Here is a 15,719-nt window from a genome sequence, read left to right as displayed (position 1 = left end):
CTTTCCAATTCTACACATGTGCAATCAGTTAAAGGAAAAAAATTAACAGGTGACACTTAGGGCCAACCATCCTCTCTGCGCACTGACTTGTGAAAGAAATGGAATACTAAAAAAAGAGACATTCAGAATGAAATCTTAATTCCACTGACTTCATCGTGCGAGGCTAGGTTTTCACCCTTGGTGACTTAGAGCCAAGCCCAAAGTGACAGAGACACATCGGGAGGGAGAAGATATAGTATCCAGGCAATAGCTCTGAAATCTCAGCAGCCTGTATTTCCTACCACCTCTCTGCCTAAGAGTTAGGTATTTTTTTACTGCTACCTTTAGTAGAGAGCCACATTTTATCTATATTCCTTCCTAGTCTGCAATATCCTAAATCTCAGAGAGCACTTTCTCTAAAATGTAAAGGAGAAATGGTAGTTTTTCACTAAGTGATGGGAGAGAAATGCTTCTGCCCCCTGCTTCTGCCTTCCATCCAAGAGGATACACTCCTTGGAAATCAAAGTTACTGCACTACTAGTAATTTGTGCATGCTTAGTGCTTCAGCAAAATGCCGTTTTGGGTGATCAGAACTCCACTTGCCATAACACTGACATAAGGCACTTACTCAGTGATGACAGGGAGCAAAATACTATTTCCAAGCCAATGTATCTTAGGAACAATTCCAGCTACACAGATCAACTTTTCCAGAGTCAGAAGCTTCCATACATAGATTAATAAAAGATGTTTTTGACTCTTCGTAGAGAAATTTTTTCAGTTTTGAAGGGTGTTTTATAACTGCTTCTATGTTTGGTACAGTGGAAGCAGACCTTCCTTCCTTTGTCTGTCACGTCTAACATTAAATCCTCATCAATTTTTCCTCTTTGTGAGAACTGTCACTAGAATGATTTGCACTATGTGTGCCTGTAACTTCATTTCCTCCTTAGATGTTCACTGTTAAGCATGGTGATAGTAACCAACGTTTCCAGCGGGATGGAGACAGATGCCTGTCCTGCTATTGCTCTTTCAATAAAGCCACATTTCAAAAATCCCAGTTCAACAGCAAACACAGCACAACTACATAAAATTTCCCAGGCACTGCCTATATACAGAATATGAATAATATCTACAACTAGGATAGTAACTCATGTTCACTCTCTTAAGTTGCTGTTACAGAATATAATGGACCTTTAATCAGCAGTCTAAAGCATCGTTGCAGATAAGGCCATAGGAACAGAGGGGCATGCTGGGCTCTCTCCCAGTGTTGTTATTCTTTTTGTTAAACTGACTGAAATTCACAATTTTCTCTTTCTCTGGAACTAATTCTGGGTTTAATCTGCTACTCAGGAATTCTTAATCAGTTTAAATAACTTTTATAGTTTTTTAATTGTACATCCCTATATGATAGTGATAACCATGTGTCCACTTACATCCAAAAGGACTACTGGACAAAAAAAGACCATTCAGAATTTCTTCCTCTGTGCCTATCTAAACTATCACACAGAAACTGAGCACTGTCATAACTTATCCTACAATCAGTCCAGATTTGAGACTTTAAGCCAGAATGATACTTGGGCACTGACACGTTGTGTCTGTCCCCACGGAGAGAGGCAATTCCCTTCTCCAGGACACAGCAGAAGCTGCTAAACTGGTTTTTTCAGGCAGTAGAACTGCAGCCTCCATTTTCTCTTCTGTATTAAAGATCTTAATGTAGCCAACAGCAACAGTATAAAATTCACAGCACTCTGGAAGGGCACAGAAGAGTTCAAGAGGCTCTTTTTATATCCTTTCCTATGAATACATTCAGCACGGAAGTGAAATAATTTGATCTTGGGTGTGTACATAAAACATCAATAAAGATACACTATTTTATGGGCCTTTCATGTATTAATTAAAGTAAGCCTGTAAGAAAAGAAGAAAAAAAAAAAGCAATGTTCCTTATATATAGTATTTTTAAAACTTCAGTGAGTCACTAACATGCAAGCATTGATTTTTCTGTTTTGTACTATATTTTCTCTTCTATTCTGCATTGATTTTTATATGCTATGGACCACTCTTCTCCAGACATGCTACTTTGAACTATGTCTGTTGCTCTAAATTGATGGTCTAGCCAGACCATTTCTAATGACCACATGAAAATATGAAAGGCCAGGAAAAAAGGTAACAATATGCTTTCATGATTCAGCACTATACAACCCCAAACCAACCCACTAAAGCAAATTTTTAAATAAGACAAGCTACTGTCTTCTCCAAAGAAGTAAACCTGACATACAGTGCAACTAGAAAACTCCACATTATTCTTTACGTGGCTTACCAGGGTGCCTTAGCACATATTAAGTTGCTATACATGTGGCTAATAAAGGATTCTAGCATCCCATTGAAGTGCTTTGAGAAATTATGCCAAAGGTCAAGTAACTTCAACCACCCAAGAAGCTTTTTATAGCACTAAAGCACTGGAAATAGTAAGAAAGGTTATTATCACACTTTTACGGGGGGGGGGAATCATGGGCACACCATAGCAAATTGCTGTTCAAAGCTCCACTTGGAGCTCTAAAGCAACTCATAACTCATTTGGAAGATAAGATAATGCCAAATAAAATAAAGCAAGTTAAACACAATATTGTTAGGTTTTCAAGCAGAAGAGAAGTTAAATATCCTTTAGTTAGTAATTACTATGCAGAGTTGCCTTATTCTAGAGTCCTGACAGAGATCATCTTTACCAGACTAGAGTCAGAGTTTCAAAGCACTGTAAAGCCTATTAAAATGGAAGGGATATTTTATATTAATTTGAATTAAGCAACAAGTTGGCTATTTGACATGTTATAAAATAAAGGCCTGTTCAGTAACAGCTTTAACATTAACACAAAATTGCTGTAGGAAAGTTCATAGTTTTGATGTCCCTCTAAATCATTAGTTATATTTACATATCAGTTAAAAATGCTGATGTTACTGAACTCTAATATGGTATTAGAGATAATAATGGAAAAATATCGCCACATCAAAGACCGGAAAATATAGGATAGATATGCAGTCCATGGCAGGTTTTTTGCCCTCCTCGCTATTTGGAATAAAACCTTCTCATTTCTACCAGCTCCATGGGCTATCAGAAATGTAATGTTAGAATCACAACATGGTTCTAATCAAAGCAGTTTGAATTAAAATTGTAAATGTAAACTGTACCTTAGAGTAAGCATAAGCACAAAACATTTCCTTCCCCTAGAAGAACAATTTCTAATAGATAGAAAGATGAACATACAAACAGGAGGGAAGTGCACAGCAAAGAAAATTTTAATTCTGCCTCAGTGCCCATGTTTTTGGCCTTTTCCAGAATTTGTGTATGGAAGGCCAAACACATTGTTCAAAGTCATAAATCACAACGAATGAACACGGATGCATCAGCAGGACAATGATGCTGGAGTTCAGCCTCAAGCATATGAACATTTGCATGCCAAATTAAATAACAGAACATGGAGAAAATGTCCTCAGTAAATACACTAACAGCACACTTAACACTCAATTGATTAAGGTGAATCCAACACTGAACTTGTTCAGTAGCCCAAACTTTTGATTTCACTGAACCACAATGACTCTCAGCTTATTTTGCCATTTTACCACTTTGTGTTTGTCTTGGGATAAACTCCTTGTGCCTCTTCAATAATTTGCATAAAAAGTGAAAAGTACTTGGCTGCACGCTTGCATACCCCAACAATGCAGGAAAATCAGTTCAGACAGGAGAAGACAAATGGGGTTTGATGCATCTGGAAGAAATGCTGCCTGCTGCCCAAGAGACAGTACAGCTGAAAATGGACAGGAGAGGGTGTGGCAGGCGCACCCACCCAATGACAATAGGGCTTCTTGGATGCTGAAGTGTAGCAGCTCCTGATTGCCTTTTCTCTCGGGGCTTCACGGTAGTTGGGGCCTTTGGCCAATGGGAGCTGCTATTGACTACAGGTCGGATTCAGCCTGGGTATAAATGGAGTCCCCTGGGGAGCCATTTTGAATTTTTCCCCTGGAGCAGCACGCTGCGGTTGAGGACTCTCCCCTTGGGTCAGGACACCACCCAAGGAAACACCTCGAGGTGACTTGGGTGGAGACACTGCCCTGAGCAGGTCCTCAAGGTTGAGAGCCCTCACTTGTCAGGTGAGTGACAGAGCATTTTGGGTTGTTGTTAAACCCTAGGAAGTTGTTCTGTTCTCCTCTCACAGACATTCAAACCTGTAATTTGCAGAAGGCTAGTTAAGTGTGTTAATAATAAATTTTTAATTTTTGGTGGTTGGTTGGTTGAGAGCCTCTGGAACAGAGGATTATTTTGCTTCAGTGCCAAAAGCATTTATTCCAATATATATTACTTGAAAATAAGTAACTCTGTAGAAAACATACAAGTTAATGCCAAGCTTTAAAAATATTCTTTTCTCAGTTGAATGCTTTCCTGAAAATTGCCTGATCTTGCTGAGTACTACCTACCTCCAGTGCCTGTGTGGAGAGACAGGCCAGTCTCAGGTTGCCCATTGTCTTGAGCTTTCCCTGCTCCATCCACGGGGAGCTGTTTACTGGCACATGTCTCTTGCCCTACCCACCCCTGTCTGTCTGTGAACACTGATCCCATAGCAGCAAAGCTGGCACATGTAGCATACTCCAAGAGGGCAGGGATTTATTCTCATTCACTGGGAACACCCCTCAAAACCTTATTGGTGGCCTTGTTCTCTCCTAATGAGGCAGCACTTACTGTCCTTCTCCTTGCACTGCCTATGGATACTGCCATGCTCCTGTCTCATTCTTTCTTCTACCTCTCTAGAGAGAAAAAAGGTTTCTTTAACTCCTGTCAGATGTGAGGATACTCCCATGGTGCATGGGAAAAGCTTGCTCCAGCCCATAATTTTTAGACAGGACAGACCCAAAGCCACGTAGGCAGGGCACACTCTCATATTGTAGAAAACAATGTCCACATCAGTGCCAGGGCTATTCAAGCTTGGGTTAATAATTTTGCATCAGAAGGATGTGCCACGAGTGGCTGGCTGAAACACTGCCTGCAGGCAGGGCAGCCAGGGCATGGGTTTGTGTTCCCCCACATGCAGGGAATAAGACTGTCCCCAAAAACAAGAGGAGCGAGTGTGCATGAGCAACCCCATGGCTCGGACATCTCTTAGCACATGTGTCCACTTCTGTGTTAACCTTTTCATGAAGTGTTTCACAGCAGCTGAAGAGAATTCAAGCTGAGCTGCAGATGAATAAGACATTTTGATTTTTGTTGTGTCTAGAGACTTGACTAATTGGACATGTAAACACTCTGTGTTTACAACTTTAGAGAGTGCATTTTGGGGAACATTTTATAAAAATCCACCACAATCTTTGAGCACTTCAATTTCCAACTTGAATGTTATTTTAGGATTTGGGGGTTGTTTGCTTGTTTTAAGAGATGTATTTGGGAGTTGTATACAGTACAGACAGACTACTGTGTGTCCTGTTTAATATTTGGCTATAATCATTAAATCATTTTTCTCTTCTCAGTCTTGAATTTATTCCAACCTAGAGGCACACAACGCTCCCTTGTAGCTTGAACGGATAACACATGCCGCTATTATAATGAAATTTCTGTTTGCATTTTAGAGAAATTTGCTCCTCCCTATGTCAACCAAAAATAAAATAATCATGCATAAAGTCTCATGAGTAAATTGGACTTCATGACATGATAACAGCAAACAAAATTTCTTAGAAGTCCATTCATCTTGTGCTGCATTTCTTACAGCTATAAAACAAGACTTCTGTATGGGTCGTAAGTATCTGAACATGAGAGAAGATGAAAATTCAGATACTTCCACACAGCAAGTAAAGCTGTATAATAAGAGACTTTGGTGTAACATCCAGAACAATTTTGGCCTCAAAAAGTTAGTGTGGAAAAAGCACAGGCACTACTCTGTGGACAGGCATTGCTTGTTAGATTTTGGTTCCCTTTTAAAAGTGATACAGGTTCAGAAAAATATGACCTCTGCCAGACAAACAGCACCACCAAATCCCTGCAGCCAGGCTCGCAAGCCCCAGGTGTTGTGCAGTCACTGTAGCAATGAGGGGCAACAGTCTAGAAGGGGACACACAGTGGAGTACAAGGCACAAAACTGTCCTTTTATTTACAAAAGAAAACAAAATCTCAAATGTTTATTGCTGTATCCAAGCTCTTTCAGATACAGAATAACTCTTAGTATATTTACTGATGAATAATGCAGGTTTATTTCCTTTGAGAAATCTTGAGTTTGTAACATTTTGTCTATTCACTTCTATTTTCTACATTGCTTATTAAAATGTGCTAATAACATTCAATACTATGCGAGACTTCAGACCTGCATAGCAAAAATTGCTTCTAGTTCATGCTGCATCATAAATTGGGGGTTTGATGAACTGCCTATATACATATTTTATAAATACAAGGAACATCTTCATGCACCTTTCACATACACCTTTGATTCAAGTCACTGAATGGCAACTTTATATTGATAATGTTTCCCTTACTACTCCTAACTCCTTACTTCGGAAATAACATTATTCCTTTCCATTATTCTGGCTTATTTCTATATGTTTTGGTTTTCTTTTCCTTCAAATCACTGCTCTTTCTCTACAGTATCACTATACATTTTATGCTCACCTTGAATTTACTTCTCTGTTTTTATTACAGCTTTTATTTATATTCTATACCAACATTTTCTAGATCATACTCCTAGTGACAGGAACTGATGTAGTGATCTATAAAACCAGGCTTTTACAGCTTGTGATTCCTGCTAGATGTGCTAAAAGAGTGAAAGTGACAAAGCTAAACAGGATAGTAAATTAAGAACTATATTGTGTCAATATTTCACCTCTTCCAATTTTACTGCCTACTGTGACTGTGTCAAAGCAAAGTTAAAAAACATAAATTCAGATTTAATAATTTTCTTATGTCAGCTGAACAACCATATTCCTGTACCTGCATGTTTTAGCGTGCCTTCTTCTTAGGTATCTGTGTTACATTTAGTCCAGAGTCTGTTTAGCCATTCCATGAAATGGTACTCAGTGAATAAAGTCTGTGTCCTATGAAAAGCTGTCCAGACTGGCCTACACTCAATCATCTTTCTAGTCAACTTGGAAAAACATGTTTGAGTCTTCTTTTATTATTTCTCCAGCTGAATAGAGAATAATTTCAAATTTCCTTCATTTCTATAATTAAGTAGTTCTAACAACTTCTACCTCAAACTCCTTCAACTTCTTAAGACATAGACATTCCATTATAGATCAATGGTCAATACAAAGGGCAATTTGCTTCAACATATATTGTGAGAATGAAATAATTTAAATATAAAGCAATAACAATTACACCAGAAGCATTGCTTTCAATACAGACAATAATACAGGTTTACAGCCTGTTCATTAAAATTAGATTTTAAGTGGCACCAGCACAAAATCTGATGTTATTCACATGATTTCAAAATAAATCCCACAGACCAAGCTATTAATTAGTTCCTTTTGCACTAAGTACAGACACAGATGCATAGCGTGAAACTCAAACCTGGTCACGCAGATATTTTTGAGTACCGCATTGCAATCACGTCCTCAAAGCACCACAAAGAGCCATGGAGGACTGTCACAGCTTCATTGGGAAATTCCACCTTAGCTTCTGCTCATGAGAAAACCGAAATAATTGGACTGTTTGGAATATCTCAACATCCCAAATTCTAAAGACAGATAATGTAATGGTATGAAAAATTATTCAGTTCAATCATTCTGAAAGCGTTTTGTTGGAAAGGTTAATTTTTTTTCATTAGGACTCTGTAAAATAATAGTTATTTAAGACAGTTCCTGTCCAATATCAGCCTTAGGGCTATTTTACTTTAAATGTTCATACTGCTGAAATCATTGAATTATTTTGTTGTTGTTGTTCAAGCTTTTTTTGTTTTGGCACATTCTTTCTCTGGTAACCTGCTTTAGAATAAAATTGCTGTGAAACTCTTACATCTTTGAAAGGTATTCCTAGACATACCTACTTTCCCTTTTCCTGAAATGCTTCTCAGAAAAATAGCTCATCTAATAGTTTCTCCTAATGTCACATACTAGCAGGAAATTACATCACTTACTAGAGATTAGGCCTTATTTTGCAGCAGCATGAGGAAATCTAAAGCACCACCAATCCAAACAGACAAATATTATTCTATCCAATTTTTAGATACAGAACTGAAGAATTTAAAAAAAATAAGATCACGTAACTCAGTCCTCAGAAACAGGCTATTTCATTGAATTTGCGGGAACCTGTCCTCTGATTAATATCAATCTTTTGGAAGACTGAAACCTCTGTGTAACTCTGAGAAACACACTGAGTCCTCTGGAAGGGCTCCTGAGGACTGGACTCCATTCACCTGTACATTTCTTTGGTAGCTGACACAACATCCCCTGTTCCCCAGTCCTCACAAAGCGTAGCCAGATGCCCAGGGACAAATTAGTTACCGGGTAATAAGAAAAGAAACTGCGCTACTAAGACAGAAAACCACAATTAAACCAGAATTGCTCTGTTCTTGCAAGAATGAAGAAAATATGTTCCTTTTTAAATCTGTGCAACCTCTACAAAAACCACTGTGCCGACTTGTTATTTTATAGACAGCAACAATCTTTACCGGGCCGGCTAACACCTTTAGTCACATGCTTTTCCTGTATTTTAATAACAGCATACCATTTTCAAGGTATTCTGATATGAGGTTATTGGCGTACACAAAGATCCAAATTCCTAAATTAAATTTTAAATTCCTTAAATGAAAACATTCAAAATTAGTAAAGCATTTTCTATTTTTCAGTAGTTTAGTCATTATTTGTACAGAATGGGTAGAAAGCAGCAAGACCTTCCTGTGACATGCGTTTTCTGTATGTGCAAGATCAGTGCCAGATGGTATGTGTTAATTCCCTACGTTTATTTCAGTCCTATCAGAAAACAGTAACCACTGTATTATTGTGACCATAATACACCCTTCCGACATACAGTCCTATAGGAAGCAGGAATGGGACAACACATTTGATCTACAAGCTATACAACCAGGAAATGAAAAATCAAGGCACTAGTCAGTATACACATCCTAATCCTTTCCCAACAGGCACATATCTTCAACAACAACCTATAAATTTCCCCAGCAATCTTAACTCTGTTCTCCTCAATTTCCAGTTTCTAAATATATTCTCCACCAAATTGCCTTCACTTCTCAGAACAGTAGTATAGATTCAGTAAAAGAGTCCAGCTAAAGAAGGACAAGAAAGCTGACCTGAATAACAAGAAAGAACATTACATATTGTACTATGCCAGCTCAGTGCTGACAAAGTCTCACGGTCAAGCAGCTGCTATTTATTGGACCCAAATGTGACAGAAATTAAGCAGAATAGCTGCTAATGTTCAAGACAGTGTGCACACTCTATCATACACAGAAGCTACAAGTGGCAAGAACTGCATATGATATTAGTGACTATTAAAAGTTCAGTTTTAAAAATAAAAGCTATTTGTTTCAGGCTTACATGAAATTTCTCTCAAAACCATATAATTCAAAATGTTTTTAATGAAATATCAGACCGCATTCTTGAGATTGCCATGAAATACTCAGCTATACCCAAATTTCAAAAACTCTCTTCTAATACATTGTTTATAAACAAAACATAAGTGTTTGAAATTTCATACTGAAAGGCCACCTAATTTTAGAGGAAATAAAAAGAGTTTCATGTAAGTCCTTCCTAAAACAGAATCTGAGGATTCTCTTCAAATCTGATATGTTGCTTAGTCCACAATAAAATTCTGAAGACCTTCAGTGTAGGGTTAGCTTTCTAGCATATTACATCCCAGAGTAAAAGATATGTAATTTTGAAATAATCTGAAGAGATGATGGTAATGACTTCTTAAAGACAAAAAGATCACCTTTGAGTCAATTCTAGATTTTTGACTCATTGTTGAAACCAAAACCTTTACCATCTAAAAGCACTCTTTCAAATTATGATGGTGGGTTACTGCAGGATTACAGCTTTATGTTTGGATTCCTTACTCCCATTATACTGCAAGCTCAACAGGAGTGCTGCATTCAGAACGCTCTCATCTTTCTACAAAGAGATCAATACAGATATGCTCAAAGGCTCATCCCAATAAAAGCGACCTAGAATAACAATCCCTTAATTTACAAGAACAAAGCAACACATCGCAATTTAAATTGGAACGCTAACAAGACAGTAGCGATAGGGAGTGATAGAGCGGCTTTGGTAGACACCTGGCATCCAGCCAAGGTCAACCCACCACACAACTGTTGCAAGCATGAAAGACTTCTAAAATCAAGAATTAGTTCTTCACACAACTGAGTTTATTTTCCCTTGTAGAACCTGTCATTTCATAGTCCCCTACTAAGTCTTGCACTTCTTTCTGAAATTGTGTCACACCATCATCTTCATTTTGTTGATATGACAAGGATGATAAGGAGAAAATGGGATTGCAAGCTGCTGCTCTGTAAAGTAGCTTTTTACTACAGGGGCACTATTGAAAGACAGCCATGGCTTAGAACTTAACCTGCTTTCAGAAACATTGCTTTAATTAGAGAAACAACATGCATACAGGTTGGCCAACCTCACCTATAAGTAGCTCTGGAACAGCAGACACTTAAAAAACAAAACACACCTTGTGGCACCTGCACACAAGCCCCTACTCACAGCCCCAACTCCAGCTGCTGGGACAGACATCCACCTCAACTTACACACCACCACACAGAGACACACATGCTGCAGATCCCTGCAGTAACTGGGCTTTGACACCACCGTCGGTCCAGTAGCTTGCCCTGGATCTTCTATCTCCCTTGCTGTCTCACTCACTGCCAGACACACACCAGTCTCTCAGTTGACCCCAGACCCCATGGTCTCTCCAAGTTGCTGGCTTGGATCCTGGCTCCTCCAGTAGCCAGCTTCTCCAGCTGACTCCCTGTCAGAGACACACACATATATACACCTGGCTCACTTAACCTACCCCCGGCTAGTACAGCTTGATATTTGCTAGTGACAGACACTGACACATTCACCCACTGCCAGTCCCACACCTCAGGCACACTGTTCTCCATGACCCATGTGCTGGCACTCAGACCTCCATACACAGACATGCACACAGAATAGAAAGAGTCTCACCCAGGAAAATAGAAATAGAGTTTATCAAGAAGACAGGACACATAATGCTGATCAGACACAGGACGTGGCCAGTCATATCAACCAGCCTGTTTATATGCAGCCAGTCCTTTTTATACCCTTATCACTCAATGCTTCAGTATCTATTCCTCCCCAAACCACCTTGGTCCCCACCTCTTCCCACCTTTGGTTCCTTCTCTAAACATCCCATAAGTCTTATATGATTCCAAAGTCGTACATGCTGGCAGGCAGCAATCACCCTCAGTCTGCAGAGTGGTCCACAGTGGCCCTGAGCCCTGGTGCTGGGTGTCCCCACTTGGCCCATGGGGCTGAGGCTGGGGACAGCCCTGGCAGGAGTTGGGGGCTCCATTTCCCGGAGTGGGTTATTGGGGTTCCCCTGCCTGCCGCTTTGCCTCTGGGCTCCTTTGCATGCATGTGTGTGTGTGTGGAGATGAGCCTTTTATCACACAACATAATCTACTCGTTTCCCTTTTTCCTCCCTCTCATCCCTCTTTGAAAACATCCTGTTTCTCTCTTATTTTCTTTTTCTTTTCTTTTTTTTTTTTTTTTTTTGACAGGGACACAAATACTAGATTTACATTCTTTCATATTACAAGTGATTAATGTACTGATGATTTCCACACGCGATGCCTCATTATTTTGGAAGTGACATCTCAGTGGGCCCTTCTCCAAGGCTTCTCAAACTGCTCCAACCATATGCCTTAAGCAAAAGTTTAGTGCCCTCTCTGCTGAAAATGACAGTTTTGCAAGCTTTTATACAGAATATAATCAATATGGAGCATTAACTGTACCTGTATTGAATTTATCCTATCATCTGTTGCTCATTTCAGAATATCCGTTGAGATCCCGTATGAAAAAACAAAGGGCAAAGTCATATCATGTAGAGTTTTAACTACACCACTTCATCCTGTTCTTAGTTTTATGTGTTTGAGAAATCAGAGTAAATTACTACTTAACGCAGTAATGTCCCCCTCTGAAATATTCTGTTTGACACAGAACAAATCTTAATTAATACGCTCTCCAAACGCTGCTTTTAATCTCTCATATGCAAAAAGAAAACTGTTCAATAGTTTTCTCCTATACTTCACAAGCAAAAGCCATAGCTTCTGTTCGTACCCTTTTCCTTGAAGTGTACGTCACCATGAAGTATTTGTGACAGTTAACTTTTAAAATAACCTATGTACTTTTATTCACCTTATTTCTATGACAAGACCTCACAGCAAGGATGGAATAACAATATGGAAACTAACCATCTAATCCAACTGGACACACTTTATTGAAGTCTTATTACTTCCATGTGTAAGAGGAAACTAAAGCCAACTACAACCCCCAACTTTTGGCATTCTCAGTATGCATTGTATCCAGCAAAAGAGAATTTCACTTTTCATTTTATTTTTACAGCACAGTTGTATCAGACATATGGACTTAACTTCATCATTTAGAGATCAAGTGTTTTAACTGAATAAAAAAAGCAAGGTCTTTATTATGCCTAAACCAATACTGTTCTTTAAAAAGTTGTAATGCAAAAGAGATTAGAATAATATTTACTAAGCAGTATGAATATTCTTTAAAATATCTTGTATCGGAATTTTAGTACAGATGATAAAATCTTCAAGAATGGATATAAAGACTAATGACACTATGGTTATAACACAGATTCAAGTCAACCAATTTATATGAAAGAAACTCACCATGCATAAATTCAATGCCAAAGAGTTATATTCCAAGTTATTCTGAGGTAGTATGTGTGATAAATTAACTAATATTTCTTAAGATACAAATCCTAGTTGCCTAAAAAATATGAATATAAAATTATGAGCTACTATCATGAAACAAATATTTGCTTTCAATATTGACGGAAATAGCCCTTTATTAAAGCATTTAAACTTTGTTTTCTAAATAAGTGATATTTGTCAAGATACATCTCTGATATGAAAAATAACCCCAAGATAGATCAATCAGGTAAGTACCTTTCTTAGTGGAGGTATGAGGAGATTAAAAACTCATTTTGTAGTTTCAGCAATATATTGACCACCCCATGCAACGACTCTTCCAATATTTACTGATAAGCTTTTATCTTTTCAACTCCCTTTTCTCTCCAACACACATGTTTTCTTTTGTTATGCCAGTAAATTATGAGATTGCTTCACGGCTTAGAAGTTTTCTCCTCCAGTGTTAATAACAACACAAGACAGTAGAGGACAGGCTCTTTTGGTTGAATTTATTTCACATTTTTGTAAAAATTTAAGAAAAATCATCACTTTCAACACTCACAGTACCTTATGACTTTACTAGATTTATGTTAATCAAAGAGACTACCTATAAAAGAAGGGAGGTGGAATATTTTCCTCCTCTTTTCTTTTTCTTTATAGTTTACATGGGTTCAATTTGTGAACAGATAAATTAATGCAAGAAAAGTTATCAGTTACCTAGAGCAAGAAACCATATTGGAGTCAGGAAACTTGTGAAAATAGTTGGAGGCTGGAGGTCAAATACTAATTACATAGAAGGATGATAAATATTTGGTTCTTAATGGAGACTAAATTTTGGCAGAAAAAATTAATGACCTTCACATAATATTAAAATTAGTACAATTACTCTTTCAAGGAAATTGTATCACAAAGATCAAGAAACAGTTTTCTGACTCCTTATGCATACTTAATTCAAAATTACATTCCCAGAACAATTAACTCTATTCCTTCCTACAAAAAGGCTAATTCTCAAACTTTAACTACTGCCTATATGACTTATATTTTATTAGAATCCCATTTGTCTCTAGTCCTATAAATTAACTACTCTAAGAATAGAATAATCAGAAAATGGTAACCAGTGATGGACGCAATTAGTTTAGATGTTTCTATAAACCAGTATCACTGATGTGCATAGAAGAGAAATCAAGTTAAAGGGAAAACCTGTATGCAAGTGTAGAAAGCTCAAAAGGACTTCCAAAAAACTTAAAGCCTAATGCTCCAAATAACTGATACTGATGTACATCTCAACCTTCCAAAGCTGTTCTGTACAGACAAGGTCTACATATGTATGAGTATCACCACACCTATACATGAACCACTTTTGCAGACTACTTTCCCCTAACGGGTCTCTGAACACTATGCCTAACACCACGTTATACTGTTCTGGACCTGGGTGCTTTTTCTGTGTCTGATTTCAACATTCCCAGAATGTATTTTTAAGAAGTTTTGAGGATAAAAATATGAGAAAGGTAAAAATGTATATTAAAAATAGAGTGTACATATTCTTCCTTTGCATCTGACAGCACATCCCCCCTGCTTTTCAGTGAAAGTTAAATTTTCTAGCTTAGCAGATGCTACGTCCAGTGCCCTGTAGGTACACGGTTTCTCAGCTGTTCAAAGTAACACAAGCATCCACAAAACTGAAATTTAATAAAAATGTAAAAAAGAATACAAAAATTATGAAAAACTCAACTTTTAATGTAGTAACACATCTTGTTTCTGTGGGTAGACATATTCAACCATGCACAACACTTAAATAGAAATAACCTGTTTACCTGAACTGTGGAACTGATTTCAGACGCAAATCCTCCTGTCAAGGGAGCCTCATGGCTAATCAGCAATCGCCCAGTCTTCACCACCGACTGAAAAGGAAAAGCAAACCCCAAAAATGTAACCAAATTACAGCTCTTGTGATTTCTTATGTGTACTACTTGTGAAATATCTGAAATATGTGACATTCTTAGTAGTGTTAAAATGTATCTACTTTTCTCCTCTTGCCTCTTCTCTGAAAGATAAATCATCCAAAAAGTCTGAATTAAGTAATTAACAGGATGTTTTAATATTTACTATAAATGTGTTTACATCTTCCACTCCATTTTTAAGCAAATATCAAGACTAAAAATCGATTCCACTGAATATGAATTTACCTTATCAATGCAAACTGTAACATTTATAAAGGAGAATATGGATTTTAACAAGAAGTCAGTAAAAACTTGGATCCTGAAAATAGTAAAAAACACACATGTAAAGAAATTCTTCACTGATGTATATCTCTACGCAATCACATCCTAGGTAAAGTCATGAATTATAGTTATTCAGAAAGTAAAACTGTTAAATAAAAATTTTAGCAAGAAAACAATCATTTTGGATTAATGATGCTTATTTAAGTTTTACATGGCAAATACAAGCAATATTTTCTAATTTTAAATCCTAGTGTTTGTGCAGTTCTTATGTGATCCACTTTATAAATAATTACGTAGCACACAATATATAAAGAAAGTGATCTAAGAATCTTGTAATCAGAAAAATAACTGGGTTCATTGTGAAACATAACAATGAAAGCAAAATATTTTTAATCTGATGGGTGTATAAAGCTTCACCACACCCAAATATCTTGAAGTTTATTGCAACTACATACTAAATTGCCTAGAATCAAACAATATCAGATACTTTTGGTCAGAAATATGGCAAAGTCTCATTTTTCATAACACACATTTTATAATTTCATAAGGTGCATAAAAAAGTCTCATGAACTTCTAGGGATGCACATCAGAAAAAGAAATCAGAATAATGTGTATGTTAATCTTTTAAGAACAGTTA

General features: G+C 37.4%; 1 protein-coding gene across 1 annotated transcript in view; it reads right to left on the bottom strand.

Moving 5' to 3' along the window:
• Nucleotides 1-15,719, bottom strand: part of BCKDHB (branched chain keto acid dehydrogenase E1 subunit beta) — a 134,729-nt gene that overhangs the window by 38,005 nt on the left and 81,005 nt on the right. Inside the window, exon 9 of the mRNA XM_074861925.1 lies at nt 14,675-14,761. Within this exon, the coding sequence (XP_074718026.1) occupies nt 14,675-14,761 (87 nt within the window). The remainder of the gene's footprint in view (nt 1-14,674; nt 14,762-15,719) is intronic.

This window comes from Strix uralensis, chromosome 3, assembly GCF_047716275.1.
Source record: "Strix uralensis isolate ZFMK-TIS-50842 chromosome 3, bStrUra1, whole genome shotgun sequence".
Classification (NCBI taxonomy): domain Eukaryota; kingdom Metazoa; phylum Chordata; class Aves; order Strigiformes; family Strigidae; genus Strix; species Strix uralensis.
This window is presented reverse-complemented; position numbering and strand designations above follow the sequence as displayed.